The 27,695-nt window shown below is 42.6% G+C and overlaps 1 protein-coding gene across 7 annotated transcripts in view; it reads left to right on the forward strand.

Annotated features, from left to right (window-relative positions):
- The window catches only part of SEPTIN11 (septin 11), an 82,049-nt gene that overhangs the window by 15,123 nt on the left and 39,231 nt on the right, over window positions 1-27,695 (forward strand). For all 7 annotated transcript variants that reach the window (XR_010380845.1, XM_064485561.1, XM_031471233.2 and 4 more), the window contains exon 2: window positions 25,440-25,554. Coding sequence is in view for 6 of the 7 variants with exons in the window: in XM_064485561.1 (XP_064341631.1) it covers window positions 25,440-25,554 (115 nt within the window). In the remaining variant the exon portion in view is untranslated. The remainder of the gene's footprint in view (window positions 1-25,439; window positions 25,555-27,695) is intronic.

Consider the following 27,695-nt stretch of genomic DNA (forward strand, 5'->3'; position numbering starts at 1 on the left):
TAGTTCATTTATTTTTCTTATATTTGAATAAAGAAATCATTAAAGTTTTGTGTTTGGTTTGGCTTCGGTATGCCTTTTAGAATGCTTTAACATTTGAGCAATTAAAGCACTTTTTGCGGAAAATATGCTTGCTGGTTCTTAAAACAGAAGCAATAACTTGAACTCTGATATGAAAGCATCTAGATTGTTTGCAGGCAGCATTAAAACTTTTAAATTGTTTCCTTAGCAGGATATTTCTAAACAGGTTTGATCAAACTGGGAGAAGTAGAACTGAAGTCAAAATGCAGTGTGACAAGGACCCACAGCAGACAGAGCAGGAGGGATTCTTGAGTGTGTGGTACCCAATGCAAATATCCCTCTGCAAAAAGATGTGCTATATTTAGTGAATGGGAGTTGGATGGTTTTTCTTTTTGGTTAAGGTCCAATGACAGTTAATGGCTGTTCCTTACAGGCTGTGAAATTATTTATGAGTTTGGCAGTAGGACAATGTAAAATGCAAGTGAATGTAGGTAGAAGAAGTTCTGCTATCAAATTCCAACAAACTGTTATTGCTCGAGCCAGGAGGGACTTTAGAGGTCACCTCATCCAGGGCCTACCTTTGAGATGAGGAAACCGAGGCTGTGGAGTTCAGTGGAGACTTACATTCCTCACTGACCCTTCCCTGTCCAGCAGGAAGCCCGCACTCCCCATCTTTGCCTCTCTTCTTCCTGCCTGTAGGAAAACGTGTTTTCCAGGAACTGTTTGTGACAATTAGAGAGTCTTGGGAAAAAAAAAAAAATTAGATGTTGAGTGAACAAAACACCTTCTGAGGAGGTTGAGTTAGCTTCTTTCTGATTGTTGGAAGATTTTTATTGGGAAAATTTCTGTGGTTGTTTTTGTATGAGTTTTGATACCTTTCTTCCCCAAAGTCTATTTTTTCATAATATAATGTTCACAAGAAGCAGAAAACCAGTTAGATCATCAGCAGAAAAATGTGGCCATAACCGTTAATTCTGCAGAATTTCCTAGTGGTGGATTCAGCCATATGAAATAGTTGGTTTCAGCTGTTTCTGAACTATGAAAATGGCAGTTTCATGAGATTCAAGATACCTCGAGCATAAGGGTAATAATAAGTACAGTTGACCCTTGAACAACACGGGTTTCGACTGTACAGGTCCACTTAGAGGTGGGTATTTTTCAATAGTAAATACTACCACGCTGCACATCTGTGGTTATCCGAGGATGCAGAGAAACCACTGATGCGGAGGGCCGACTATAAATTATACGAGGATTAACCCCTGCGTTGTTCAAGGGTCAGCTGTACTGGGGTATCGTATCTTCCTTGTCCTCTCAAAACATCCCTAGCATTTTACATGGTCACGGACCATCCAGCCCTTCTCAGATTATTCCACTGAGACGCCATTCTGCTGGGGCATTTTTACTGAGGAATGTGGCATTGGAAGCTGCGTGTGCACATGTGGAACAGTCTTTCTTCCACATGTTATGTTTGGCTTAAAAAGCCTCCCTTGCCTTGGAGAAAAGACTACCCAGCAAAGGGAGATGCTGGATTTGTTTCTAGGTTTTCAGGCCAACAGGAGCCAGTTGGAATGGAAGTCTTGGTCAACAGTACAATAGTTTGATATGCAGTTATATTAATGTTACAATTTATCTTGAGGATCTGAGACTTTTGGAAACATCGCCCTGTTATTGTAATTGAATCCTAATTCTGATTTGGTCGTGGTGGTGGGTGGGGGAACGAGTGGGCCCACAGAAGGCAATGTTAAACCCTTTAGACCATTTCTTCCGCTAGTTTTCTAAACTGAATGCACTGAGGATTGGCTTTGTCGAACCAACTTTTGTAAAAGAAGTGGCATTTTAGCATCTCAGAGATTACAAAAGTAAGTATCAGGGATGTTCAAGCCTAACTGGCTCAAAAGCCTAATTTCGTTAAGGAAATTTTTCTTTGAGAGATAACTGTGATCTCTGAATCGTATTTCAGATCCCCGAACAAGTAGAATAAATCTTTTGATTTTAGGCGTCAAGGGAATTAATAATGTATACATGCTCATTTTTCTTGAGAAATTAAAGAAATCCACCCGAGATCCAATCAATATGAGAAAGCCAAACTCTACCAACTTCATGGTTCGTAAAGCTCAGAGTGCACCACAGCTGAATAAATACAACAGAAGAGCCACCACAAACAGCAACTTGGAAATGAGACTTCTCCCTACCACTCTGAGCCAGAGGATTAGTTAGAAATTCACTTCTGACGCTTCAGCCGTTTTTGACTGTGAGTTAAAAATCCGAGGGCTTTAACCCAGCTCTTCAAAAGCATTCCGTAACACTTGTGTACGACTGGAGACATAAAGGGCCCTTGGATTAGTGTAAAAGGTTTTCCAAAGGAAAAAGGTATTGGAGAGGCTGACTCCTAATTTATTTCTGCAAAGATCCCTTTCCATGCTCTGCTGTCTGGGATGCAGGCTTGCCTCCCTAGGGTGGCACGCTCTTCATGACTGGATGCCTTTCCTTCCTGTGAGCCTCTGCAGGGTCCTGTGCACGTCCCTCCTCTGTCTTTGCACATCACAAAAATGCCTTTCTCTGGCCTCTGCCTACCCTCTACACCTACTTGTCCTGCAAGACTCCCCAGGCGTCTTAGCTTCCCCCTCGCCCAGGCAGAGTGGCGGGGGACTCGTTTTCTGAAGTCCCCCCATCTTAGGCTCCGGTAATAAGCAGATGTCTTATTGTACCATGATAGTTTTCATGCCTCCTTTCTTATCTTAAATACAGCATAGAATAGTGCCCGGCACAAAGGAGTTCCTCAATAAATGCTTCAAAAATAACTCGGCAGTACCAGGCCCAGGTTTCTGCCTGATGTAGGACTCAGGCAGTAAAAATTACTGTGCAGAACATCCTCGAAGGACGTTACGGAACACAGAATTTAATGCACTGCTCAGTTTCCCCCAGGAATTCTGACTTACCGTTATCTGATGGTCGAGCACCTGATGGCAGGGAGCTTTGGAGGCTGAGAAGGGAACACACGTGCAGTGGGCTGAAGATTTGAATTTTCATTTCACCTATTTCTTGTCTCAGCCCAATTTTCTCACCCCCGGGTGGCTCAGGCCATACCAACTGGAGTTGACCAAGTGTAATACACTTCACTCCTGCCCATCAGAAAAGACTGCAGACTGACTGGGCAAGGCAGTGGCAGTGGATGGTACAGGTCTCTTTGAGGCTGTATTCAGGGCTTCCCCTGGGTGTATTTTTTCCTAATTATTTGAAATTATATGTATAGCAATGGTCCCTGAAGCTATTCTGGGTGGAAATTAGTGGGCTGCTCTCAGCATTGTCACTTTCATTACTTACTGCCTTCCAGAGAGCTGCCAACAAGTTTCATGGTGAAAGTTCTAGAAATAATAGCATGAGAAGTGGTTATTCATAGTTGTCTTGTGGAAGTGAGAATACGGGGTTCATCAGAGGAATAAGTAGTTAAAAGTTTATATATGAAATCTACATGTGTTTCTTAGGTGCCCTTAAGTGGCTAGCAGCATTGACATGGAACTGATAGAGAAAAACATTTGAAATATTGTTTGCTGTGAAATTACCTGAAGTGGCAAGACAACATACCAGGTGTTTCCTATCATCTCTGTTGAAACTATCACAAACCGATGATCTAGATATCATCTGGACATTTCAGTGAAAGAAAGAGACTTAGAAGTCACCTGCCCCAAAGTCATTCAGCTCACAAGTGGCAGAGCCGGAAATATTACTCTTTAACCAACTTGCAGTCAATGCTTATGACACGATTCCATGCCGCTTTATTTTTTGTATTAATTACAGGGAGTTTTTTCCCCAAGCCTATCATTTACAACATTTATATTTAAATATTAAATTAAAAATGGCACCACCAACTTCATGAAGACCTTCCTCAAAAGTGTGTTGGTGAAAGGTCACACTTAATTACTTTTAAACTTTAAATGATTTTAAGCATTGTTCTCGAACAGAATATTGAAGTATTTGTTTCAGCTAAAAACTTCTTGTCAGGATTCTTTAGTGTTGGCTGGGAGCAGCACAACACATGAATACGCCAAGACTTTTATGAGCTTCTTAGAAGGGTGGTATTCACTTGGGAAAAAGAAAGCCATGTTGAAACGGACACAACTTTGGGGCTATGTGGTAATACACTGCTCATCTTAAAAGAAGATCGGAATGAGCTAGTGAGAGTCTGGGAATGAAGTGCCAGGTGGTTGCCACAGTGCCTCTTTTGTGTTCTGCTTCATGTGGTCCTGTAAAAAAGTATATAAACTTTTAAAATATGGGACATAAATTACTCCTCTAAAGTAATTCCTTAGTAAGGACGGCCAATGGCTCCACAAGATAACAGCAACCTCTAAGTGGTTGTGATCTCCGGCTGCCATGCGTGTGCTGCGGTGGGACATCTCTTCCTGTGGCTATTGGCCACTTGTATTTATTTCTCTGTGAGTAATCTATTCACATCCTTGCCTTTCTTCTCCTCTGCCCTCTAACTGGGCTATTTTTCTCTATCTTGTTGACATTCATCCTTTTTATATGTGCCACTTATTCTTCTCCCAGTCTGCCATGTGTCTTCTGTTTTTGGTGTCTTGTGATATAGAAGCCTTAAATGTACTATCTTCTTTTGGGTTTGTATTTTGGTGTCTTGTTTCAGAAGTCTAGTTCACTTTTCACTGAAGTTCATTTAATTACGTTTAACAACTGTTTTGTCTTTTGCTCAGTAGTTTAGAGGGGACAAGAATGTAGCAGCTGTTAAGAAACAGTCCATTCATCCAGTGAGAGATGTCCTGAATTAATAAATTTGAAACTACTCAAAGAGGAGACAGAAAAGGAAGAGTGTGGAACCCAAGACATGAAAAGGGGCTCAAGAATCCAGCCCTCTCAGAGGGGCACGGGCATTTAATGCTCTGTGATTTGAAGAAACTTAGGAGATAATTAATACCTGACTTGTAATTAGCAGTTGCATACACGCTGAGCTAGACACAGGACAAGCAAGGGAGCCCTTGCGTCAGCGATTGGGTCTTTAACTGAATTCGAAGTGTGTTGTTTCTATGGGGAGAGATCCCATTTTAACAGTCCTTTCATCTGGGGGATTTCCAAGTTTATAGATCAAAGGAAAGTTCCTTGTCGAAAGTGATGAGTAACAGTACTGAACACTCACTGTGCAGCAGGCACTGTGCCTAAGCAGTTTATATGCAGTATCTCATTGAGCCAGTAAACAAACTGAAGAGTGGCATTGTTATTATGCCATTTTCCAGATGATGAAACAGTCTCAAAGAGGTTAAAGAACTTGCCCAGAGTCACATAGCCAGTAAGTAAATGGTGCGAGGATTTGAATTCAATTTCTTCTGACCTCACAGCCATCCACAGATAATGGTTACCCATCTTTTAAAATACTGTTTCTTTTAAAAGTGTTTGTGAAGATTCTGAATGCCGAGTCCTCGACATCGATGTCTGTTCTGCTGTGAAATCAGGCTCTATCAAGCATCTGCTGACGTGGCCTGAGTGACTTGCTCTTAAGGGAAGTGAGAAGTTGCTGAAGGTCTTTACCACTTGAAAGCCTTAAAAAAAAAAATCAAATCCCCCTCCCTGCTTGCCTGTGCAGGCTTTGCTGCCTTCTGCCAAGGTGACCCGTGGGTCATTCTCTCCTTCCAAGCTCTGGAATCTCTCCAGCAGCCCTTCACCCATTGGGGTCTCAGGTAAACCCACATGGCGCTGCGGTGCGTGGGGACTGGATGGACCTGGCCGGCGTGTGTACGTGAGACACACACGTGTGAGGGGGACACTCAGAGCCTGGCCAGCTCCCCGGGGCTCCTGACCCGCAGGCCCAGTCCCCTGCCCAGCACCGGTTTCCTCGGGCTGTCCCAGACATGACCTCCCACCTCCGTGAACATGTGACACCTATCAAGCCAACAGGACAGAAACTAAAATCTGTTTATATGGAACAAAGGCTGAGGGGGAATCGCTGATAAAATTTCATGGTGTTAAAACAGGTTAAAAATCCAGGTGCTGTTACTTCCTTCCTCTGAGACCTTGGGCAAGCTGCTCTGTATCTCTGTGACTTAATTTCTACCTCTGGAGAATGAGGAGGAAAATATCTTACCGGGTTGTGAGGATGTAAACTTTCTTGCGTATCAAGCACTTAGAATAGTTACTGATAAGTGATAAGTGATAATGATAAGTGGTACCTTGTGAATGTTGGCTGCCTTATGGGTTTAAAGCAGTAAGTCACGATTCCCCGAGTGGTGGTCCTGGGACTATGTCAGTGCATTTCATCTTATATTCTTATCTCTGACAGATTCGGTGAATTGGTATTACTTTTACCTCCCCTTGTCGATGAAGGCATTTCTGTGGATTCTAGAAGAGTGGGGTTTATTTGAGCCGCAGGAATACTGCTGGTGACGCTGGGTCATCCTTCCTCACTATGGCTATGTTCCTTTGTTCACTAAAGAATGGGTTCTTTAGGATTGGTGGTGTGTTCGTGAGTTCTGCCTCTAGCAGCTGAAATCAGCCAAAACATCCTGGACGTCCTTGTGGACTTTCTTTACTTCCTCTTCCTGTTGCCCTCTTCCTCCTTGAAGTTGCCCTGCAACTGTGGTACATGTTGACTGTTTACAGGACTGATGACACCGCCAAGCAGATGCTGTGGAGGCAAAGGGAACAGCGTGTCAGGTTTTCGTGGCTTGGGTTTTCATCGAGTGTTCGAGCAAGAATGACTTTTAAAGAAATCGTCTCATCCAGCTTTTTCATTTTACAGAGAAGGAAGCCAAGACCCAGGGGAGTTAGTGACCTGTTTAAGGCCCACAGATTCAGAACTGGAGCCCAATCCTCCGCCTTGTGCTCATGCTACCTACCAACCCAAGGACAGAGACGAGGTGCTCTAGATAAGCAGTTCGTCTGCAAATTCTCTGGTGGTTTCCCACTGCCCTGTGGAGAAAACCCCAAATCCCTTTCCAATCACTGATCTCATGTTTGGGACTCTGGTCGGTGACTAATTGGTGATGGAAAAAAAGAAAAAAAAAGCAAAACAGTTTTGAAGCTGCAGATGGAATGAATCAAGTTTAACTTGGGTTCTCAATGCAGTCGGATATTTATGGTGAGTCATCCTTTGTAAAAAATGTGAGTCCTTGTAAAAGGCTTACATAACTCAGCTCGGGTTACTGTTGGTGCCGCTCGAGTGTGTGCTCCTCCCGCCTGGGGACTAGAGAGTAACTGATGCCTTACAGACAACACGGAGCACCATTTGAAAGCTCTCTACTGTCCCAGAGTGCTCTCTGTGACAGTGTCAGGTGGGGACCTTTTTTATTAGCTGTGTACTTTATGCCAACACAGAGCACACCTTGTAGCGGTTCCCATGGGGTTTTGTGATTCTATTATTTTTTTATGTTTTAAAGATATTTCTTAATTCATTTTAAATAGCAATAATTTTATTACTTGTGACCATAAGCATCGTAAGTTTTATGAAACGCGACTTTTTCAAGCCAACAGATGAGTGAGATGAGATACATCATTTCACATTTTTGTCATTCTTTTTAATGTCTGGCTGAATTGAAGACCGCCGGGTCTTCAGAGCCGCTTTTCATTTACTCTGATGCAATACGTTGTGTGGGTTGAAGTGCATAAAGAAGATCTAGCCTCACAGATATGTGGCTGGAAAAGAGGAACTTGCTCCCCCCGAAAGTTTCCTGGAAAGGCCCCAGGGAACCTCTGACCACACTTGGAGATCCGTTCCTTTAAAGTAACTCTCCCAGCTCCGCATCCGCACTCATCCCCTCTAGGAAGGGGCACTGAATTTGCTGATGAGTGGCATGGAGAAGGAGGCGGGCACTTCTGTTATTCTGAAGTTAGGACTCTTAGTGACTATGTGCTGATAGAGGTATATAAGGTAACGCTGTTTTATAAAACCAAGAAAATGATTTAATGCCAGTTCAGAATAGCGTTTGTCTCTGGTGGTGGGCGGGACGGAGAGGGATGCTGTCACATGGCGGACTCCGGCTTCAGAGCTTGTGATAGTGCTCCGTCTCTTGGGCTGGCCACTGGGTCTGTGGGTGTTTGTTCTCTCTGTGTGATAAGGGTATGTGATGGGCGCTCGGGTTTAAAGAGAGCTCTGGTTTCTAGCATTTGGGGAAACAATGAATCTGTTCTTTTCCTCATTTATCCTGCTTTTTTTTGGAGCTCTTGAATCTTTCCAGTCTTAAAAAAACACCTGTTTGGACACAGGAGTTACAACTATATCCATCACAGTTATTTTTCACCCCCTGTACTTGTGTTAACATAATATCTAGGGCTTGTGAGTCTCTCCTTGTTGTAAGGTTAAAGAAAACCAGAGACTCCCAAGCCCAAATATGGGGCTAGAATCCTGAGAGCTCCTGGTGTGGGAATGGTCTGCTGACTGTGGCCCCCCACCACTCTGAGCCTGCTGGGTCACGTTGACCTTGGCCCACGAGGGCTGGTTGGTTGTTTTGCTTTCGGCTAGATAATAGGCTGGCTTTGTGGTGTCAGGAACTAGACTCAAGTTGTGCTTCTTGGACGGGATAATGTACTGTTTGACTTGCATTTGGATCTGTTCCTCTGTTGTGTCTTCTCATTTGGCCTCATATTTTATAATTCTGCTTGGATGACTGGATACCTCTGGTAAGGTTTTATTTGAGGCCTGATACCTGCTTTAATGTAGACACTGGCATCTTTTCTTCTCTTAACCCCACGTGAGCAACAGAAGCCTGTAATTGAAGAATTAGAGAGTATTCACGTACCCTTCCTCAACAACCCCTCTCCCCTCATCTGTGTTACAGAGGAGAGAGTGAAGCCCAGAGAAACGGTATTTGCTGTCATTTAAAGCCGACCCAAGCTGGCACATGGTGGGAAGCCCTAGAGGATTTTTAGCTGGGCAAAGTAGCTCTGTATGCGTGTGTGTTAGTTGTTTTCAGGTACGTAAGTCCAGCTTCATAATGCACTGTGGAATGAAGTGGAGAGAAAAGAGTATGGTATCCTAAAGAAAGCATATTTGGTGGGAGAGCAATTTAGACCATAGGAAAAGCTCAAGAGGAAGCAACTACCAATTTTTATTGGCAAGGGAGAAAATGGCATTAAATAATATGTGACTTTATTAAAGTTTGACTTTAGAATGCTTTGCCATTTGTTGCATTTAGAAATATTATTGCCTAAACAGATGGCATCTGAATATGGTTTCCATGGATCTGAGTAAGCTATTGATAATTACCTTGTGGATTGTTAGGAAATTGAAAAGCAGGTATTTTGTGTTGGTGCCACAGTGGCTGATGGTTTGGACGTTTTTTTTCCCAACTTGTGAGCTGCAGATGAGTGCGTGGAAAGGAATGTGGGGGCAATGAAAATGCCTTACGTTAAGTGAGACAAAAGTGAAATTGCCAACTAAGTGAATGAGCCGACCAGCTCAGGGTAGGCTTTAGAATTATGAATGTTAATTTCCCTAAGGGCAAACATATTACTAATTTTAAATGTTTATTATTTGGGGGGGGTAGTAATTAAGTTGTTCATTTATTTATTTAATGGAGGTACTGGAGATTGAACCCAGGACCTTGTGCATGCTAAGCATGTGCTCTACCACTGTAAAAGTTTTATTTCTTCGTATAAGCTCAGAAATGGATAATGGTGTTCCATCAGTAAATCAATAGATGTTCATCTCTTCATTCTAATTGTAAATACCTAGGCAATGAGCCCTCACCTTTAGACAGGGTGAGGGAATGAATCTGGAGACATCCTCTCATCCCAAAAGGTGCGTCTCTCTTTTTTTGGGGGGGGGGATAATTAATTTGATATGATGTCTTGCCAGTTCCTTGCACATGGTAGGTAGGGGGACAGAAAATAGGCGTTCTTCTCTGTCTCCTACTGCTGAAAGTTTTTTGGCCATGCAGTCGTGTGTGTGCGCCTCAGTGGTCACTGAGAAGCTAAGGAGAAGAAGTGATGGAAATTTCTGGTGTGTCAGCCATGTGGCTTTCATCAGTCAGGACTGCTAACTGCACCCTGTCTTTCTTCTCTAGCTCTGATGCATTTTCTTTGCATTTTCTGTGTGAGCTTTGGTTGATTTTTCTCTGCAACTGGTCTTTATAGGCTGACCAGAGAAAATTAAGAGTGGCCCAAATACGGTAAATGTTTGTTAAGTAGAGAGCAGTGGTATATAATTCAAGGAACTAGGGAAGGCTTAATGAACAAAGGTGGCATTTTTGCCTGGAATTTTAAGGATGGGTAGGATATGCCAGGGGAGATTGAGGATGGAAGCATTCTCTGTGTAGAGGTAGGTGTGCTTTGAAAAGAGTCAACTGTCCAGCTTAAAGTCTACATGGTGGTGGACTTGGAATCTGGCAAAACTGGTTTGAATGATACCTCTGCCATTTAATTGGGCTTTGGTTTCCTCATCTATAAAACAGAGCCAAAAAAAATCTGCTTCACGGAGTTTATGAGGATTAAATAGGCAGATGTTCTAAAGGTCCAGGTGTGGTGGGTGGCACAAAAGCACTCAGTAAACTAGTACTGATTGAAAAGCTGGAAGGGGAGACTAAGTGTGGTGGCCTCGGGGTGTGTTCGTGTTACTAAACTGCACTTAACACTGTAGTCTTTATATAAATGTTCAATTACTGCTTTTTGGTTGATTGATCAAGGGAACCGTTAGACCCCTGGCTAAAAAAGTGGTAGAGCCTGTTTCCTCTTTTCCCGACTCTAAATATTTTAACCTTCATTATTCAGGTATTCTAGGCAACTTTGAATTGATACTTTAAAAAGATATCAATCTACTTTTCCATCTCAATTCCATGAAGCTTCATGAATTCCTCTGTCCAGATATAGCTGGTTTTATAGTGATTGTCCCTTGAGTATTTGGGCATGCGAGCAGCCAGATGCCTTATGGCTGTCACACTGTCTTCCGAATTATTAATATCTGGTCTAAAGAATGGGCAGGAAGTTGGACTGAGGAGGAATCCTGGGGGATAGCTGCCAAGCCTGATTTCCTTACACTGGTGGTTTCAGCTGCCACAGTGCACAAAACCCACTCCTGGTAATAACCAACCTAAGAATGTACAGTTGGTGCAATTGTGGCAAAAGGGGTTTAACTCTGTGTAGCCATGATTACAGTAAGATATATGGTCTGACCCTCGCTATGTGGGAGGGATTTGAGGCTTGGATCCTTCTCAAATCCAAATGGCCAAAGTTACTCTTCTTGTTTTTGCCAGTGTAGTTATCACTTATTTTTCCCTGCCTGCCTTTCATTTTCACTACGTGAATAATAATTATTCTAATGAACCATTGAGGCTTTGGAAGGGTTTAATGGCAGCTCCTTGGATCAGTGCCTAAGACTTCTAATTCTGTTCTTTCTTTCACCCTGGGTCTCATTTAACTTTCTGTTTCTCCTTCCTAGAGAATGTGTGAATTATAGCAAGGATCTCTTGCCAAGCTATAATCTTTCAAGTTTCGATTTCAGTTTAATGCTACCCTGTAATCATCCTATCAAAGACTGTCAGAAACATACTCCCATTCACATATCCCATAACTCTTAATCTATTAATCTAGGAGCATTGAGCTGGGACAGGACCCCATCTCAGTGAGAGGTCTGGGCTGCTGACCCTTTGTGGTTTGTGGGAACAACACACATGAAAATGGAACCTCTACGGTTGCATATATTTTATCATCTCTTTTTGAAAACTGATAGGATTTGGTAATAGACTGTTGTATGTAGTAGGGGTTTCCCAGAATCCTACTTGGGTTCTACCTGATTCTTCAGAAATAACATGATGATAATGATAATGAAAATGCCTCTTTAAGAGACAGTGGAGGTGGTGGAGGGGACTGTGGGAACATTCTTCTGTAACAGCATGTGAAAAGAAGATATGTTTTGCATTAGCTGATCAAGACAAGAAAGCCAGCATCTAAAATCATCCAACAATGGGAAACTTTTGGGAGGAGAGGAAAATTATAATAGAGCCTCTTGGGTCTGCTTTCCTAAGCACGTCAGTATGTGTGAGAAAATCCCTAGTCCAGCTTTCTCTGAGAGCAGGGCAGATGCTTCTGTGATGTGCAGTTAACCTTCTATAATGCAGAAAGCTGTATGTTCTGCTAGTGGGAATATTTATTTATTGTTTTAGGGGTTAATTGGTCCTATGTTTTTGAGAAGGAGAACAGAGTCAGGAAGGAATAAGAAAGCCTTAATTTGATTAGAATAGCAGAAATTGTAGCCATAAATATTGGAGTCAATCTATTAGGTTCTTTGCAAGATACACTCCCCCCCCTTTTTTTTTTAATGCTCTGAAGGACATTTGCATCCAATAGCTTACCATTTGGATGGTTGCCCAGGCTGGTAATCTGGGTTAAAACCTTGGCTAGAAGGAAATTCTATTCCCAAGATCCCCTGGGCTGCTGCTCCAGTGGGAAGATCTGTTCCTAAGTGCCCTGGGCTGTAGGAAGCAGAAAAATCTTTCATGATGTGACCATCAGTGATTGTCCCTAGATCGTTTCCCTCACGCAACACTGGGACAGCTAGTGACAGATCCTGGGCACGTGTTTAGTTATGCGTTGCTTATATGTGCCTTTGCAGTGCGTCACTTTAAGGGGTATGTCCAGTAAATTGAAATGTTAATGAGTTTTATTTCGGCTCTTATATCCTCTACTCTGAGTTATTCTTCAGTTTCTCTAGTTCATTGATTTCCATGCCCTTTGGACCTCTTTCTTTTCCTGCTGTCTCCCTCGATAGACTCTGCTTCTTTCTTTCTCTCCTCTCATCTCCATCCCTTCTCTGCAGCTATGCAGATCTGTTTCACCTTATCATGAGCTGGATCAGATCTGGCCCCCTCTAAGAAAACCTTCCCTTTTTTGCTGTGGTCCATGTTATTCTCCATTGTCTCACCCTGATAACATTTGTACTATATTTCATCATCAGACACTTTGCAGTTGTTTTCTGTTTTCTCCCAGTGACTTTTCTCCCTATTAATGCATAAGTTCCTTAAGAAGCTTTTGCATTTCCTAGAATTCTTGCGTGTGACAGTCACCTAAGTGTTTGCAAAGTTGACTTCCGTTGTTGGAAGATTTCCTCTGAAGGCAAAGTGACCCTCCAGCTAGTTTGTTGTTAGCTGCTTACCATGTTTGGTGTAAAAGAGTGTGGAAATGCCTTGGTAAACTGATAGAGATCTAGTTTACTATATTTTTACTAATTTCTGCCCCTTCCTCCTCCCCAGAGACTTAGTTGTGTTTTGTTTTGAGTTAGGGAAATGCTAATGTTCATTATTTTAGTCTATCCTAAAGCCACCCAGGAGAACAGAGGAATATTATAACACACGTGTGGTTGGCAGAATCCTAGGTGGCCCCGCCGACCCAGCCCCCTGGTACACATGCCCCGTGCTGCCCCAGGACTAGTGATTATGATGCGATAGTCACACACACTAGGTTGTCTTATGGCACAGTTGACTGTAAGATGTGAAGATTATCCTGGGGGGATGTGACTCAGTCAGTCCCTTAAAAGGGACTGGACTCTTTCTGAAGGAGATTTGAGATATGAGAGGGACATGAGGGATCTTCTGTTGCTGCCTTTGAAGATGAGGTGGCCATGTGGCGAGTAACTGTGGGGAACATTTTGGAGCTGAGCACAGCCCCCAGTTGACAGCAAGGAGAGAAGGACCTCACTCCTATGGTGCAAGGAACTATATTCTGCCAACATCCTGAGCGAACTTGGAAGTGGAATTTCCCCCAGAGCTTCTGAGCCTGGCTAGCACCTTGACTTCTTCAGCCTTGTGATACCCTGAGCAGAGAACCCAGCCATGCCCCGCCCAGACTTCTGACTTGCAGAAACAAGAACTAATGAATAAGTGTTGTTTCCAACCACCAAGTTTGTGGTCATTTGTTGTAGGGCAGTAGGGACCCAAGACATGCCCTAGCTGTATGCGGACAACCTCTATTCCATCCTGATCATGTTTGATCTAGGGCTGAGGTGAAGATGCAGTGCAACTGTTATCGCAGGAAGATCGTTGAGAATTTTGGTCAGGATGTTTAGTAATATTTACAGAGTGATATCAGATATTCATTTGCATGTTTATTTCATAAGAATGTATTTACCGTGTCTTTGGTCATTTTGGGTATCATTCCTCAATTTCCAGGCACTAGAAATGTATCCCTGCACTCAGAGATGTTCTAGATCAGCCTGGCTGAGGAGCTGGAGATGCTTTAGGAGGAGAAGTCCCTGGTGCCCTTGCTTGTGACTGCCATAGAGCTGGGCTGGATTTTTTTTCTTCTTTCTCAGAGACTGCCATTACATGGTCATGACAGTAACTGAAAACCCCTTCCATTTTCAGAAAGGGACAGAAATAAATGATATCTTTCAAAAAGGAAGTGGCTAATTTATATCCGGTGACAGACATGGTGGCATAGGGCAGGAAGTGTCCCCTCCATATTTCATTCTTTGCTGATGAATGCCTTCAGGGAACAGAGATAAATGAGCTCTGCCATAGGATTTCTCAGCTAGGAAGCACTGAGGAACTGATGTGTGAACATGAGGAGTGGAAATGTGTGGAACCGTAAAACAGTTGAGGACAAGGCTTCTAACTGCTGCGGGCCCTTGATTGTCTTTGACCTCCTGTTCATCACTGTTTTGAGAAAGCTTGTCTGGAAGGTCTACCATCCTGTAAAGGCAGGGCAGAAAGGACAAAAATGACCCAGACCAGCAACGGTGAGAATTTGGGTGGGTTCCTCCTCTGCAAGAAAGGTGATATGTTGGGGATAACATTGGGTTATTTGGGATCCCCTTGGAAAGTGGAGGGTTTTGAAATGATTAGTGACTCTCCGCCATGGTTTTCTCATTAGCTCTCCTTGGTGCTTGCTGAGCGAAGGGCTTTTCTCTCTCCGTGATGTCTATAGAGTGGTATGAGGGAACAGCTGTAGCATCTGTTTCCAATTGGATCGTGCCTTTCTAAATACCTCTTGCCTATTTGTCACATTGCTTCCCTCCCACCCCCGTCTTCCTCTGAGCCCTGCAAAATTTGTAAGAGTCCCTGGAATGCACACGTGGGCCTTGTCATTCCCAAACATGAGACTTTCTGCTGATCAGCACTTTGCAACGTTAGGCCCTTATAGGCGTTCATCACTTTGACTCAAACAGAAAGACTGGTCTTTGGAAACTTAAGAAAATGTCTTCTTTGTTGTTGCTGTTGGTTCTTGGCATCCAGTTAGATTTAACCTTTCAGAATTTACACAGGCTTTCAGAAAAAAGAAAACATTCTGACTGTAAGAAAAAACGTGCTACCACTTTTTACAGGTTTTGGATTGTCACACTTCGTAGCTCTTTGCTGCAAGTCTGTTTTACTAATAAGCCAGTACCTCCTCCTTCCCGGCCCTCCCCTCTCCTCCCGAGGATCCAGGGTTGTGAGCAACATGGGCTCTGTTCACTTCCTATATCCATTTTTGGAGACTTTTTTTTTTTAATTGAAGTGTAATTGATTTACAGTGTTGTGTTGGTCTGTGATGAACAGCATAGTGATTCAGTCATATACACATATATATACTTTCTTCGTATTCTTTTTCATTATAGATTCTTACAAGATACTGACTGTAGTGCCCTGTGCTATACAGTAGGACCTTGTTGTCTATCTGTTCTGTACATAGTAGTTTGTATTTGCTAATCCCAAACTCCTAAATTTATCCCTCCGCCCCGCTCCGTAGCCATAAGTTTGTTTTCTGTGTCTGTGAGTCCGTTTCTGTTTCGTAAATAAGTTGGTTTGTGTCATTTTTTTACATTCCACCTAACTGCTGTGTGAGAAATCTGATGTCGAATGGGACAAAGGTGACACTCACCACAGACAAAGGAGCAGGATCCTGGCTGTTCTCTGTGAGGGGGACGTGGAGAAGCCAGAGGAACAGGAGCCCGGGTGGAGGAAGAGCGGAAGCACGCTGTCCCCAGGCCTCTCGCCCAGGCTTCACCCGCTACCCTGCCCGTTCTTGTCCCAGGCCGGCCCAGGAGGACGGAGGGCAGGGCGCCCGGCGCCAGGCTCGCCCTGGGAGCTCGCCGAGGTTCCGCCTCTCTCCGCCTGGCCGTGTGTGTAGGGAGGACCAACCAGCCGCTGTACCTGCCCCCTTATCTGAGAATGAGGAGGTTGGAAAATACGATTTCTGTGAAACATCGCACTAGATACAAAGTGGGGTGAGGTCTGGTGGGGGTGGTGTTAGGAAAAGAGGGTCGTCCAAGTCATGGGTCTGCAGGCTCAGAAATAGAAATCAGCTGGTGATGCACTTATGTCAGCTAAGAGGGGTGGGTGGGAAAGGTTTGGCCCAAAAAGGGGTGATGGGTGGTTATTACGTCCGGGTGCAGAGGAGAAAATCTAACCTGAGACTGACAGCTTCAGGAATCTTCGCTGTCCAATTTGGAGGAGAGCGAGGGTTTAAGATGATGAAACAGTAGACTTTTTTCTTCTGCAAGAGGGTAGAGGCCTATAAATTTATGCAGATTTTTGGCATGCTTACGAATTGATATTATTCTCGGGGCCTCTAATTCTTTGAAGTAAATGTTGCCTCCATTTGACATAAGAAAATGGGAGGAAGGGCAGATTTGAATTGAGAATGAGGGATAGAGTGCTTTCCACTTAAAAGAGGTTGGCTTAGAGGTGCCTGGGCATTGGATGCACAGGAGGGAGACAGGGCTGCCGGTCATGACTTGGAATTTGTTAGCCTGTGGTTGGTCACTAACCGCATGGGCAGGGATGAAGTTGTCCAAGAAAAGTGTGTCAAAAGAGCTGAGAGGATGGGGAGGATTATATTAATTCTTGCCACAGCTTGGTGAGCTAGTTTATTTTAAAGCTGACAAAACTGAGGCTGAGAAGTTAAACGACTTACCCCAGATCACACTAAAGAGCTAAACAGTGGCAGAGTTGTCCCGAGTCCCCTGACCTCAGGTGTCAAATGCCTTCCACTGCACCATTCTGCTTTTTTGCTTATTCTCATCACTTTCTACATGACTTGGTTCTGTTTTTAGAAGAAATAACTACTCATTTATTTTATCTTATAACCTACCCATTAGTTGCAATGAAAATTTTTTAGTATTTATTTATTATTATTGTTACTTGCATTTCCTGATTTTTAAAATTTCTTCTTTTCTATTATAAAAGTGTGAAGGTTTTTTTTTTGGTAATAATTCAAATATTATAGAAACATAACAATTAGAAAGTAAAAATTCCCTATAATTCTACTGTCCCCAAAGAAAACCCCTATACCATATTATTTCTGCAAGGATCTGGAAAAGCAAAATTTGTTCCTCCACTGGGAGTCTCTCGGATAGAGTTGCTTAAAGATGGCATTGACATTAGGGCAGTTACTGGGTATTTAGTAACCAAGATCTTTTCTGGTTACTTGGTGCTGTGTCAGGGATGGCTCTCTGGGTTTGATAGTCAGAGCTGACATCTTCAGCTCTGTGGCTTGGGGACTGGCCCCTGGCTGCTTTTTTTTTTTTTCCTCTCAATCCTAGCTTCCAGCTGGGCTGCACCCAAGTTCTTTCCTCATATGGTTTTCCTCCTCACGATCCCCTCTCCTTCCTGGCTCGCTCTCTTCTGCTGCTGTGAGAGACAGTTTCCTTGAGGGCTTTCTTGGCTCCATTCTGGGGATTTCATGGTATAGATGACAAGCGAGGTAGCAAATGTTGTCCAAGTCATCCGTAAAGAACGCGCTCCTCATTGGTAATGAGATGCCGCCGACATTTTATGTTATGGAAGTGACCCCAGCATTGCTGAGCCCTGAAAACATCCCAGTGCAGGCTTCATAGTTGTGGTTTGGGTTGAGACTTTGCATTCCAGTGTTTTCCCTTCTGCATGAGAACTAAGGGCGTTTCCTATCTTCCCACCAACTTTCCTTTCTTTAAAAGAGAATATGAAACCAGTTCAGTACTCTCTAGAAGTGTATGTATTTACAAAACTGATCAATAGGATACTTGGGTAGAACTTACTTCTTGGACAGTTTGTGAGGCCAGGATTTCTCCAAATACTGGGAAGTGGCTGGTGATCGGTCAGTGATTTCATATGAGAAAAAGGATGTTCTAGTCTTTGCCTCTCTCCACCTGGATGTCATCTGTAGTACCGAAACAGAGCCTCAAGAAAGACTCTATCTAAGGCGATGAAGGAGTACGTATCTCTTCTCTTCTCTAAGTGGGCATCTTTATGGGAAAAGAGAGTAAAGGGAGGGAGTATGCCCCATGGTTCCCTCTCAGCTCTATTTAAGATTGGAGATTCATTTTCTTAAGACTTGAGTCTTAATTATTTCTGCCTCCTCCCATCAGGCAATTCTGGTCAAAAGACTTTTTGTTTTCATCTGAATACAGAAAACCTGCACATCAGCTGTATATAGGAGCTGTCTACTAAATTAATATCGAAAAATGCTGCAGAATAACACGTGTTTCTACACACTGTAAGCTGGTGAATTCATTGGAAGAAAGACTAGTTCATCACATGAGTTGTAAAGGTTGCATCACATCCTGTACTTTGGATAGATTATGATTATACGTCTGTGACTATTGGATTAACATCTGTGTCCCACTAGACTGTATGTTCCATGAGTTAATGCTTTGTTTTCTCAATGTCATCATCTCCTTAGCATTCAGTACTGTATCTCACACGTTTGTACTCAATAAATATTTCTTCTGTGAGTGAAAGCATGAATAAAGATTTGCTTTTCTTCTTGAAGACAGATGATTAACTTACACAGAAGAGTTATTTTCTATATTTTGTTTTGAGGCTATAAACCCACTTTTCAAAAAGTGCTGGAAGACTGCAGATATTGCTGAAGGAAAAAAAGTTTTTAAGCAGGACAGTTGTAGGGAGTGGGTGAGTAACTTTTGCTTTAAAACTAAGTCAAATTATTAGAGTTAAGCAAGCAAAAATGCGAAGTTCATGTGGAAAACACAGAGGTACACACAAAGATTTCTATTACATTTGGAGTTAACCAGGATAACTGACAGTAATTCCCTTGCAAGCATCATGCAAAAATTGAGTCATCTTGATCTGACGAGAAAAAATACTACCAAGTTTTTGCCCTGTGTTGACTTTCCTTAGGCAAAATGACCGATTTAGATTTATGCATCTCTGATTTCCAGACTTAGGAAATCTTAGAATTAGCGTTAGAACCAAAGACTGCTTAGAGGTCATTTTGTTAAATCTCATTTTGCAGATGAGGAAACATAAGCCCAGAGATTAAATGCCTTGGATCAATATAATTCATTATCTACAAAATGAGGCTTTGAGAAGAATGTAATTTCTAGCTTTCTAGTAATAAAAGAAGTTATCTGTTAATTTTAAAGATAATAATTTAAATATTAAAGGAGAAAAGTCTTTTTAAATTTTAATTGTAATAGCTAATTTTAAAGGTAATAATTCTAACTGTTTTCAGCGTACAGGAAAACATGTCACCTTGGTAACACGCGCTCCTGCTTCCGTTGACTGATAAGGATCAGCAGCTGTAGACCACCTACTAACCGTGGCTTCTGAGGCCTTTGGTTTTAAAAGGAAAGAAATGGGTCATCACCTTGAGTATGAGTGAATAGAATCCATCGGGGCACATCCAGTTTGTTAATTTCAAGAGGCTCTAGACCGGGTTAAGAGAGAAGGAAGAGTGAAGATGGGGGCCCCTTCATGGTCTCCAGCTGTGGAGGATGTTGCTGCCTGCAAATGGGAAGGGACGCTGTGGCCTCCCTGACCGCCCCCGCCCCCCCCCCCCCCAAGCTGTGTAAGTGAGCTTCCTGTTGAGGGTGGATTTTCTTCACACTAGAGTCCCCATTCTCTTGCCTAGTTCTTTTTCCCACTTTGTTCCTCTGTTAGTGATGCTTCTTCCCTGGTTAGTTGGCGGGCTTTGCCCATCTGCAGCTTCTCCCAGTGCACCCATAGGAGAGCTCCTGATTTTAAAGTTAAAACTGTCTCATAGAAAAAAAAAAAAATTATGGTTACCAGCAGAGAGAGGGGGTGGGAGGGATAAATTGGGAGTTCGGGATTTGCAGATATTAACTACTATGTATAAGATAGATAAACAACAAGGTCCTACTGTATAGCACAGGGAAATACATTCACTATCTTGTAATAAACTAGAATGAAAAAGAATATGAAAAGGAATATATATGTATACCTGAATCAGTATGCTGTACACCAGAAACTAATACAACATTGTAAATTGACTATACTTCAATTAAAAAATAAATGAAATAACATTACATCTGTTTCTTCCTCCCACCTAATTTAGGGGAAGGAAACCCCAGTTTGCTGAGGACCTCTTCAATGCTGGCACTCTCACACATACCGTTTCCTTAGTTCCTCCCAGCCACCCTGCCAAGTCCTCCATCTTTACTGGTGGAGCAACAGAGACTAAAACAAGTAGGGATTCAAAACCACGGCTGTCTATATCCAAGCCTTTTGCCGTCCTGCTTCTGGCTAATCAAGATTGGAAATTGTGGAACATACTTCAAAGCAGCACTCAGAATGTAGGTGTTGGCACACATTCTTCTATCATTTGTTTTATAATTATTTCAGTAGTGAAGTCAGCTAGGCATCTTCTGAAAAATGTGTTAATTATAATCTTCAGAGTTCACATTCCTGATAAAGTGACCCTTTGAGCATAGATAGCATTTATTTGGAAGGCTCCTGCAAGCTAGACTTTTGTTTTCCTGGTAGATTAGGAGAGCGCCAACCTTCCTAAAAGAAGCCCCTCTGAATTTCCGTAGCCAAAAGCTACCTGTTTCCCCTTTGTCATCCCAGAGTTAAAGTGATGGTATTAATCACTTTTATCCTTAATAATATTACATTTATTTATGTCCTGCTTCTACTGCTCCATTGTAAATCTCTGAAGGGCAGGAAGAGTGTTTATCAGTGAATAACAAAATAACGTATTTTGCCCTCTTAGAGCTTTGAGCAATGAGGTTTTTTTTGAATGAACAAATAAGTAATTGTGTTCATGTCAAGACGATCTGAAAAGAGAAAAAATGAGATTGTCAAGTTAAAGACTGGTTGCTTTATTTTATACCATAGAATTTAGTCATAACCCATTTCAGGATGGAGTGGGCATAGAAACCATGTGAGTACAACCCCTCCCTAGGTAGATTAGCAAGTGGAGGACTAAATCAATTACGGTCTTACAGTTATTACTCAGTGCCTCCAAGTTGGCACTTTCATCTCAAAAATGGTCCAAACCAAGTTTTTTATTATTGACTTCATGTGCCATGGATGCAAAAATCAAAGTCTGCTCTCAGCATCGCCAGGACCAGTGAAAATATATATTTATGGCTACTGTGCCAATTCTAATTCTCAACTTCCACTCTTATGGTTGCCATAGAATTATGATTTTAGAGAACTTTTTTTTCCTTTCTATTTTAGTATATTGGATTTCAAAAGCAGCTAAAGTCCTTGTGTTGTTTGGGGCTATGTGGGAACTTAGATCACCATGCGACAACAGTGACTAAGTGGGAGGACTCTGGACTCTGGAACCTGACCTCCTGGGTTCACATTTCAGGCTCTCATTACAGGTCTTTTTGGCTGTGTTACCTTGAGCAAGTTACTGAACTTTTGTGCCTCTGTTTTCTCAACTGTCAGTTAAGGTCAAATAACAATAGTAATTACCTCACGGAAGTGTTAAGATGAACTAACTAGTTCATTGATGTTTAGGGCTTTTCTGGAACATGGGTCAACAAATGTTAGCTGTTCTGATGATGATCATGGATACCAAATAGTTTGAGCAACTTTTATCCAATCATTATTTTCCTTTTCTTGATAAGGGGAGTATTTCCTGAAATTTTCCTGAGTAAACATTCCTGAGATTTCATAATAAAGACAATGCTGGAGATAAAATTTCTGTGGGATCTTGAATGTTTGGCTGTGTACACATTGGGTCTAAGGCCCTTCCAGATAGAGGAAATAGTATGAGTCAAGTCTGATGGGGAGAGCCCTGGGGTTGTCCCAGGAACTGTTAGTAATTCTGTTTAACTGCAGTGGAAGGTGCTCCCTGGGGAGGCGTAGGGTATTCGATAGGAAAAGAGATTTGAATTTAGCACACGAAGGCCCTGAGATGGCAGGCCGGGGAGTTTGGGTTGAGGGCCTTTGAGTACTAGGATCCCTTTGGCAGCAAGGCAGAGAGGGGAAGGGTTAGAGGGAGTGGGATCAAGGCAAGGAGACCTGTTGGAAAGCTGTTAAATTAGTACAGACATACAACATTAAGAGTGAACCCTAACGTGAACTGTGGAACTTGGTTGATAATAATGTGTCCATGTTGGTTCATTGATTGTACCAAATACGCCACACTGATAAGGGATATTGAGAGTAGGGGAGTATATTTTGTGAGTGGGGAGTGCTTTGTGGGAACTCTGTATTTTTTGCTCAACTCTACTGTAAACCTGAAACTGCTCTAAAAAAATAATCTATTTAAAAAAATATTACAAACAAAGAGGAGAGGAGGATGTGGCATTGATAACATTTTGGGATTGATGCAGGCAGGTGGGTCTTGAGCACAGATACACACTGTTAACAGAAATAGGGAACTTGGGAGTTGGGGTGAGTTTGCGATGGAGGGATATGATTTCAGTTTTGTGAAGACCAGTTTGAGGTACAGAGAGGACGACCCAGGAGAACCGCCCTTTTGGTAGAAATTCAGAACTGGACTGCAGGCAGAGTTCAGTACTAGAGATGAAATTCTGAGGGTCATTTCTAGGTGTGTGATAGTGGTAAAGACATGAGGATCTCAGATTCCCCGAGATCATGCCTGTAGACCCCAAAGACAGCCCACATTCTTTGGATAGAGACAGCTAAGGCATTAGGCCGTAAGTGTGGTACCATGAAATGCTGGTGTGTAGGAATTCATTTCAGCTGCTGTGGGTGAGTTAGAGCCTCCCCTCACATGTCTGTCCTACAGCGCTTTTCAGTTTTGAAGCCTGTTCATGAACCAAAGGAGGAACTTCGTATTTTCCATTTCCCCATCACATACTGGTGGGCAGTAGCCCTCAGGAGTCGTTTTTAATACCAGGCAGAGAAACAGGCTCACATGATGGAATTTTAAAATGGCATTATACAATGTACATATTTTGTATGACAAAGTTAGAAGACAGAGACTCTGAAGACATAAACTTAAATTAAAAAACAAAACTTTTAGACCAAACTGTTTTATAACCCTTCATTTTGTGTGTGGTTTCCAGGGGGTGTAAAAATACTCAGTGGGTGTGTGGGTGGTTTCTCGTGTTTTGGAAATGGTGAGAATATGAGATGCTGAGCAGTGGATTCTGGGCTGAGAGCTGTAATCACTAACTCTGATTCTTTCCCAGGATTGGCTCCTGGGTGCATATCTGAATCTGAAAACCCAACAACGGTCCAGAATCCACAGCAATAAACCACTCTTTCCTGCACACCGCCCCCGACACACCAAAAAAAAATTAGAATTATTATGGCAAAGAGGAAAGGGAATGGAGGAGGATGGTTCTTCCTCGCCTTGTCTCCTTTCATGTTTTTGCTGACTGTTCCAGTCAGCGCTGCATCAGAGAAGGCTGGGATGGTGGTTTCTCCTCGCCTGCAACACAGCAGCCCCTGCACAGCTGCGATGGAAAGAGTTCTAAATATAACCCAGACCCATTTCAAATCTTCCTCCCTGTCTTGGCGGATGTGGTAAACACCCTAAAAATACCTGCTGTCTGAACCTTTGAGGTATCTGAAGAGGAAGGGGCAGGTGGTAGAATTAGGGCCGCGGGGTGGTGTTGGGAGGCCCGGCTGCTGCCCACGGGCCCTGCTCCCAAAGCTGCTTGGCGAGCGGTCAGCCATGCCATCCTGCTCAAGGATAAGAGCCCACTCTCGAGTCTCATATTCACTGTTGGCAGGTTTCAAGGGAACTATTCATAGACAGGGCATCTGTTCCCTGTCCCATTGACCTCAAACCTGCAGCTGCCACCGTGGTACCCAGGCAGTGCGGGGGTGGGGGTTATCTTATTTCACAGAATCGGAATTGTAGAGCTAGCAAGGCCCTTAGACATATTATTCATAAAACTTCCATTAAAATCACTGCATTTGGGGAGTCATTTCTCTGCCTGTGTAGTGATCATGGTAATTTAGAAATGGAGTCTGAGTCTTGCATTATTAAAAGAAATCACTCTCCAGTATTCAGTTTCTTGTAATAACATATAATGGAAAAGAATCTGAAAAGAAAAAAATATATATGTGTATATATGTATACCTGCAACTAACATTGTAAATCAGCTACTCTTAAATCTTTTTTAATTTTTTATAAGAAATTAAAAAAGAGAAATCACTCATTTCATAACACACAGGAGGATCATGAAATCAGTCTTGTTAAAAATATTGACTAAGCGATCCTGCATAAGGCTTTTTATTTTTAAATTTTAAATTAAAAAAAATTGAAGTATGGTTGGTTTACAATGTTGTGCTAATTTCTGGTGTACAGCATAATGATTCATTTATACATACATGTATTCCTTTCCATATTATTTTCTATTATAGTCTATTACAAGGTGTTGAGTGTATTTCCCTGTGTTGTACATTAGGACCTTGCTGTTTATCTAAAGCCCTTTTATTTTTTAATTAAAAATGGGAATTTGAGGCTGATTCTCACCCCAAATTTAGCATCTTGAATTTAAAGTTCACTGACAGCACAGCCAGACACCGAGAGTCTTGTTTTTAGGGAGGTTTTCAATATCTAGTTTCTAGAATTCCAGACCATCACTGTGGTATTTAATTGAAGAACCACAGCTGACCTCTGTTTTCTTGGGAAAGAAAGATTTCGCAGATCTCCAATACCCACAGGTGTGTTGCGCAGGCAGTCAGCACCATCTTACAAAACCACATAAATCACCCCACTTTTTAAATATATGATAACTACCTTAGCCCAGTCTCCTTCAGTAGAGTCAGAAGGTGCAGGGAATGCAGAACCTGTGCTTGGAGCTGTCGGGGAGAGCAGAGGGGCCCCCAGGAAGCCCGTATAGCTCACGGAGGAGAAGGGATCAAGTCCTATGTTGCATTCTTTTCAATATGTTCATTACGGTGGTTACAGAATTTCCATAATGGTTTGCGTCCTCCGCTGTGAGCTTCTTAAATCTCCTTCCTGTATCTGGGAGAGTGTCATTTATTTTTCCCTCATGGATTGGGAAGTAAATGGAAGTGGTTGGAGTTTTTGTCACTTAACATGTATCTGAAACAGCAGCCACCTCTAGAAGCTCATTTCCATGGGACCAGGGCACCTGTAGCAGGACCTGAGCTGCGTGGGAGATGGTCTGCTCTGGGAGTCGGTGTGATTTTGTGGGGAGAGCGTGGTCTGGAGTTGGCAGTTTCGGTTATATAGAAGCCAGGGAGGGTGTGGACACAGGGGGGTCACTGTTTTCATGCATGTCAAGGAGAAAGGATGGGAGAGGGAGGGGTCCCCAGGTGGCATCATCACAGGTTCTCAAACCTTTCCCTCTGAAATTCCAGAATGAAGACCTTCGAAACTTGTCGCTTTCTGGCCATGTTGGATTTGACAGTCTTCCCGACCAGCTGGTCAACAAGTCCACTTCTCAAGGATTCTGTTTCAACATCCTGTGTGTTGGTGAGTGACTCATCCCTTGCTCCAAGCAAGGAGTCTGACTCTTAAGTGTTGGCACGTGACTGTCAGAGGGGTGTGTTTCGGGAAATGGTATTTTTACTCTTTTATTATTAGTAAAGCAGGGCAATAATACCCATTCCATGTAGGTCACATAGTTACAAAAATTGAGATTATATTTAGGTAGATGCTTTGTGAGCTTTGTGGTGTTACTTAAATTATTATTTTTATTTGCATCATACAGTCAAGCAAGTAGTTTAATATTGTTATTTAGCCACTTATTTGAATTTTTGGTGGATGGAAGGACTTAGGCCCTAACTAGACTAAAGGAAGTTGGAAGAAGGAACAGAAATGTACATACATAGGAGGATCATTGAAAAGCATTTTAAGAATTTGTTTCTGTTTCTCTGACTATGTGCAGTAGTCACCTCCATTAAAGTCTTTTTAAAGATATGCTACCTATAGTGAGTGAAATCTGAAACTGCTCTAACTACTTTAGTAAGCTTACAATGTTAAAAAATTTTGCGTTTAGTGCAAAAGACAACTTAAAATTCTATTTTATATTTGAAATAAATTTCTGCCTGAATTATTAAATTAACCTTTTGTCCTTAAATCAGAATCTGAAATTGACCTCACTTTATTCCCAGGAGATGTATGGAAAAGGCCAAGAGATCTGACTTACGCAGTTCATCCTCAGTGTGTTTTATTCATACCCTTTAAATGTCATGCGTCAGCCTAGGCCTCTGGCCTTGGTATTGTCATCATCTTCTCTAGGCGTATCTTTTTTAAATTAAGAGAAAGAAGGTAAAAAAGAAGGTGAGGAAAGAAGGGAAAACAGAAACAGGAATCTCCTGCTGCTCTGAAGCAGATATGACCCTGGAACAGATAATGGCCTTTCCTTTGCCCTCCCCGTCCCTTCTGATGAGTGACCAGGCTAAACAGCAGTGAGGTGGCTCAGGCTGCACTGTTTGGATGCCCTGGTCCTCTGGGCATTGACTTCAGGTCAAACAAAAAAAGGAATTCTGCATGTCGCCAGTATGCTTTCTGGATGTATCCTTCCCCCAAGCTTGGCAGAGTGGACCTGGCTTGGCTTCTCTTGTCTAAAATGAAGTGAATTCAGAAAAGGTGTGTGTTCAGTGTAAGAACCACCATTTTTTACTTGGTTAGTTGTTGGGGGAGGGGCAAATAGTTTCCTTTTTGAAAATCTCCGCAAGGAACACACTGAATATAGCCCCTGCACTGAAAGCCATGGCTGACTCGCGCTACAGACAGCTCGCTGTCTGGCCTTGTGTCTCCAGCACTGGGTAGAGACTGACTGGAGAGAAACCTGACCACAGCCGCCAGCTCTCCCGCTTTCCCCTTTTCCCTCCATGAAGCCGATTAAAATTCAGCAGGGGACCTCCTGAATGGCAGCTAGTTCTCCAGAGTGGCATAAATGAGTTGTCTTTTCTCTTCTGATAAATGCTCACTGCAGAGCTGGCTGTTCTGGATTAGCATAGCAATTTGTTGGCAATTTGTTGATTTTCTATTGAAAAGTGTGCTAAATGGTAGGCCAATTACGATTCCGGCTTCTCTGCTGTCTTCCCCCAGCCCTGTCGTCAAAATCAGCCTCAGGAATCCATGTGAGAGCTCTGTCCCAGCCCCTGCAAGTAGGATAAAGCCTTCCAGTGGGGTTGGGCTGGAAGGGCCTGGTTTGACTGGGTGTGTGGTGTGCAGTGGGCTGTGCTGGCTCATTGACTGACCCTTATGTTACTAGCACAATCACCATACTAGTTGGAATTCCATCCATGCTGTGCTGTTGGGTTTGTCAAGCAGCAGCTATTCTGACCCTCCTGGATGGGTGATAATACCTAAGATTTTTAGATTTTTATTCTGGTTTCTTTCTTTCTTTCTTCCTTCCTTCCTTCTTTCCTTCCTTTCTTTCTTTTTTAACAAAATTGAACCCAGGACCTCATGCATGCTAAGCCTGCACTCTACCACCGAGCTATACTGGTTCCATTCTTAACCATTTTTAAATTAGTTTTTCAAACTCTTGAAAACAATACATATATATTGTTAAAATATTATAAAATATTTCCCCTTTTCCTGTCCCACCCTTATTTCCATTCTACAGAGGTAACACTGGAATCTTAGGAACTTTCTACATT

This window comes from Camelus dromedarius, chromosome 1 (genome assembly GCF_036321535.1).
Source record: "Camelus dromedarius isolate mCamDro1 chromosome 1, mCamDro1.pat, whole genome shotgun sequence".
Lineage (NCBI taxonomy): Eukaryota > Metazoa > Chordata > Mammalia > Artiodactyla > Camelidae > Camelus > Camelus dromedarius.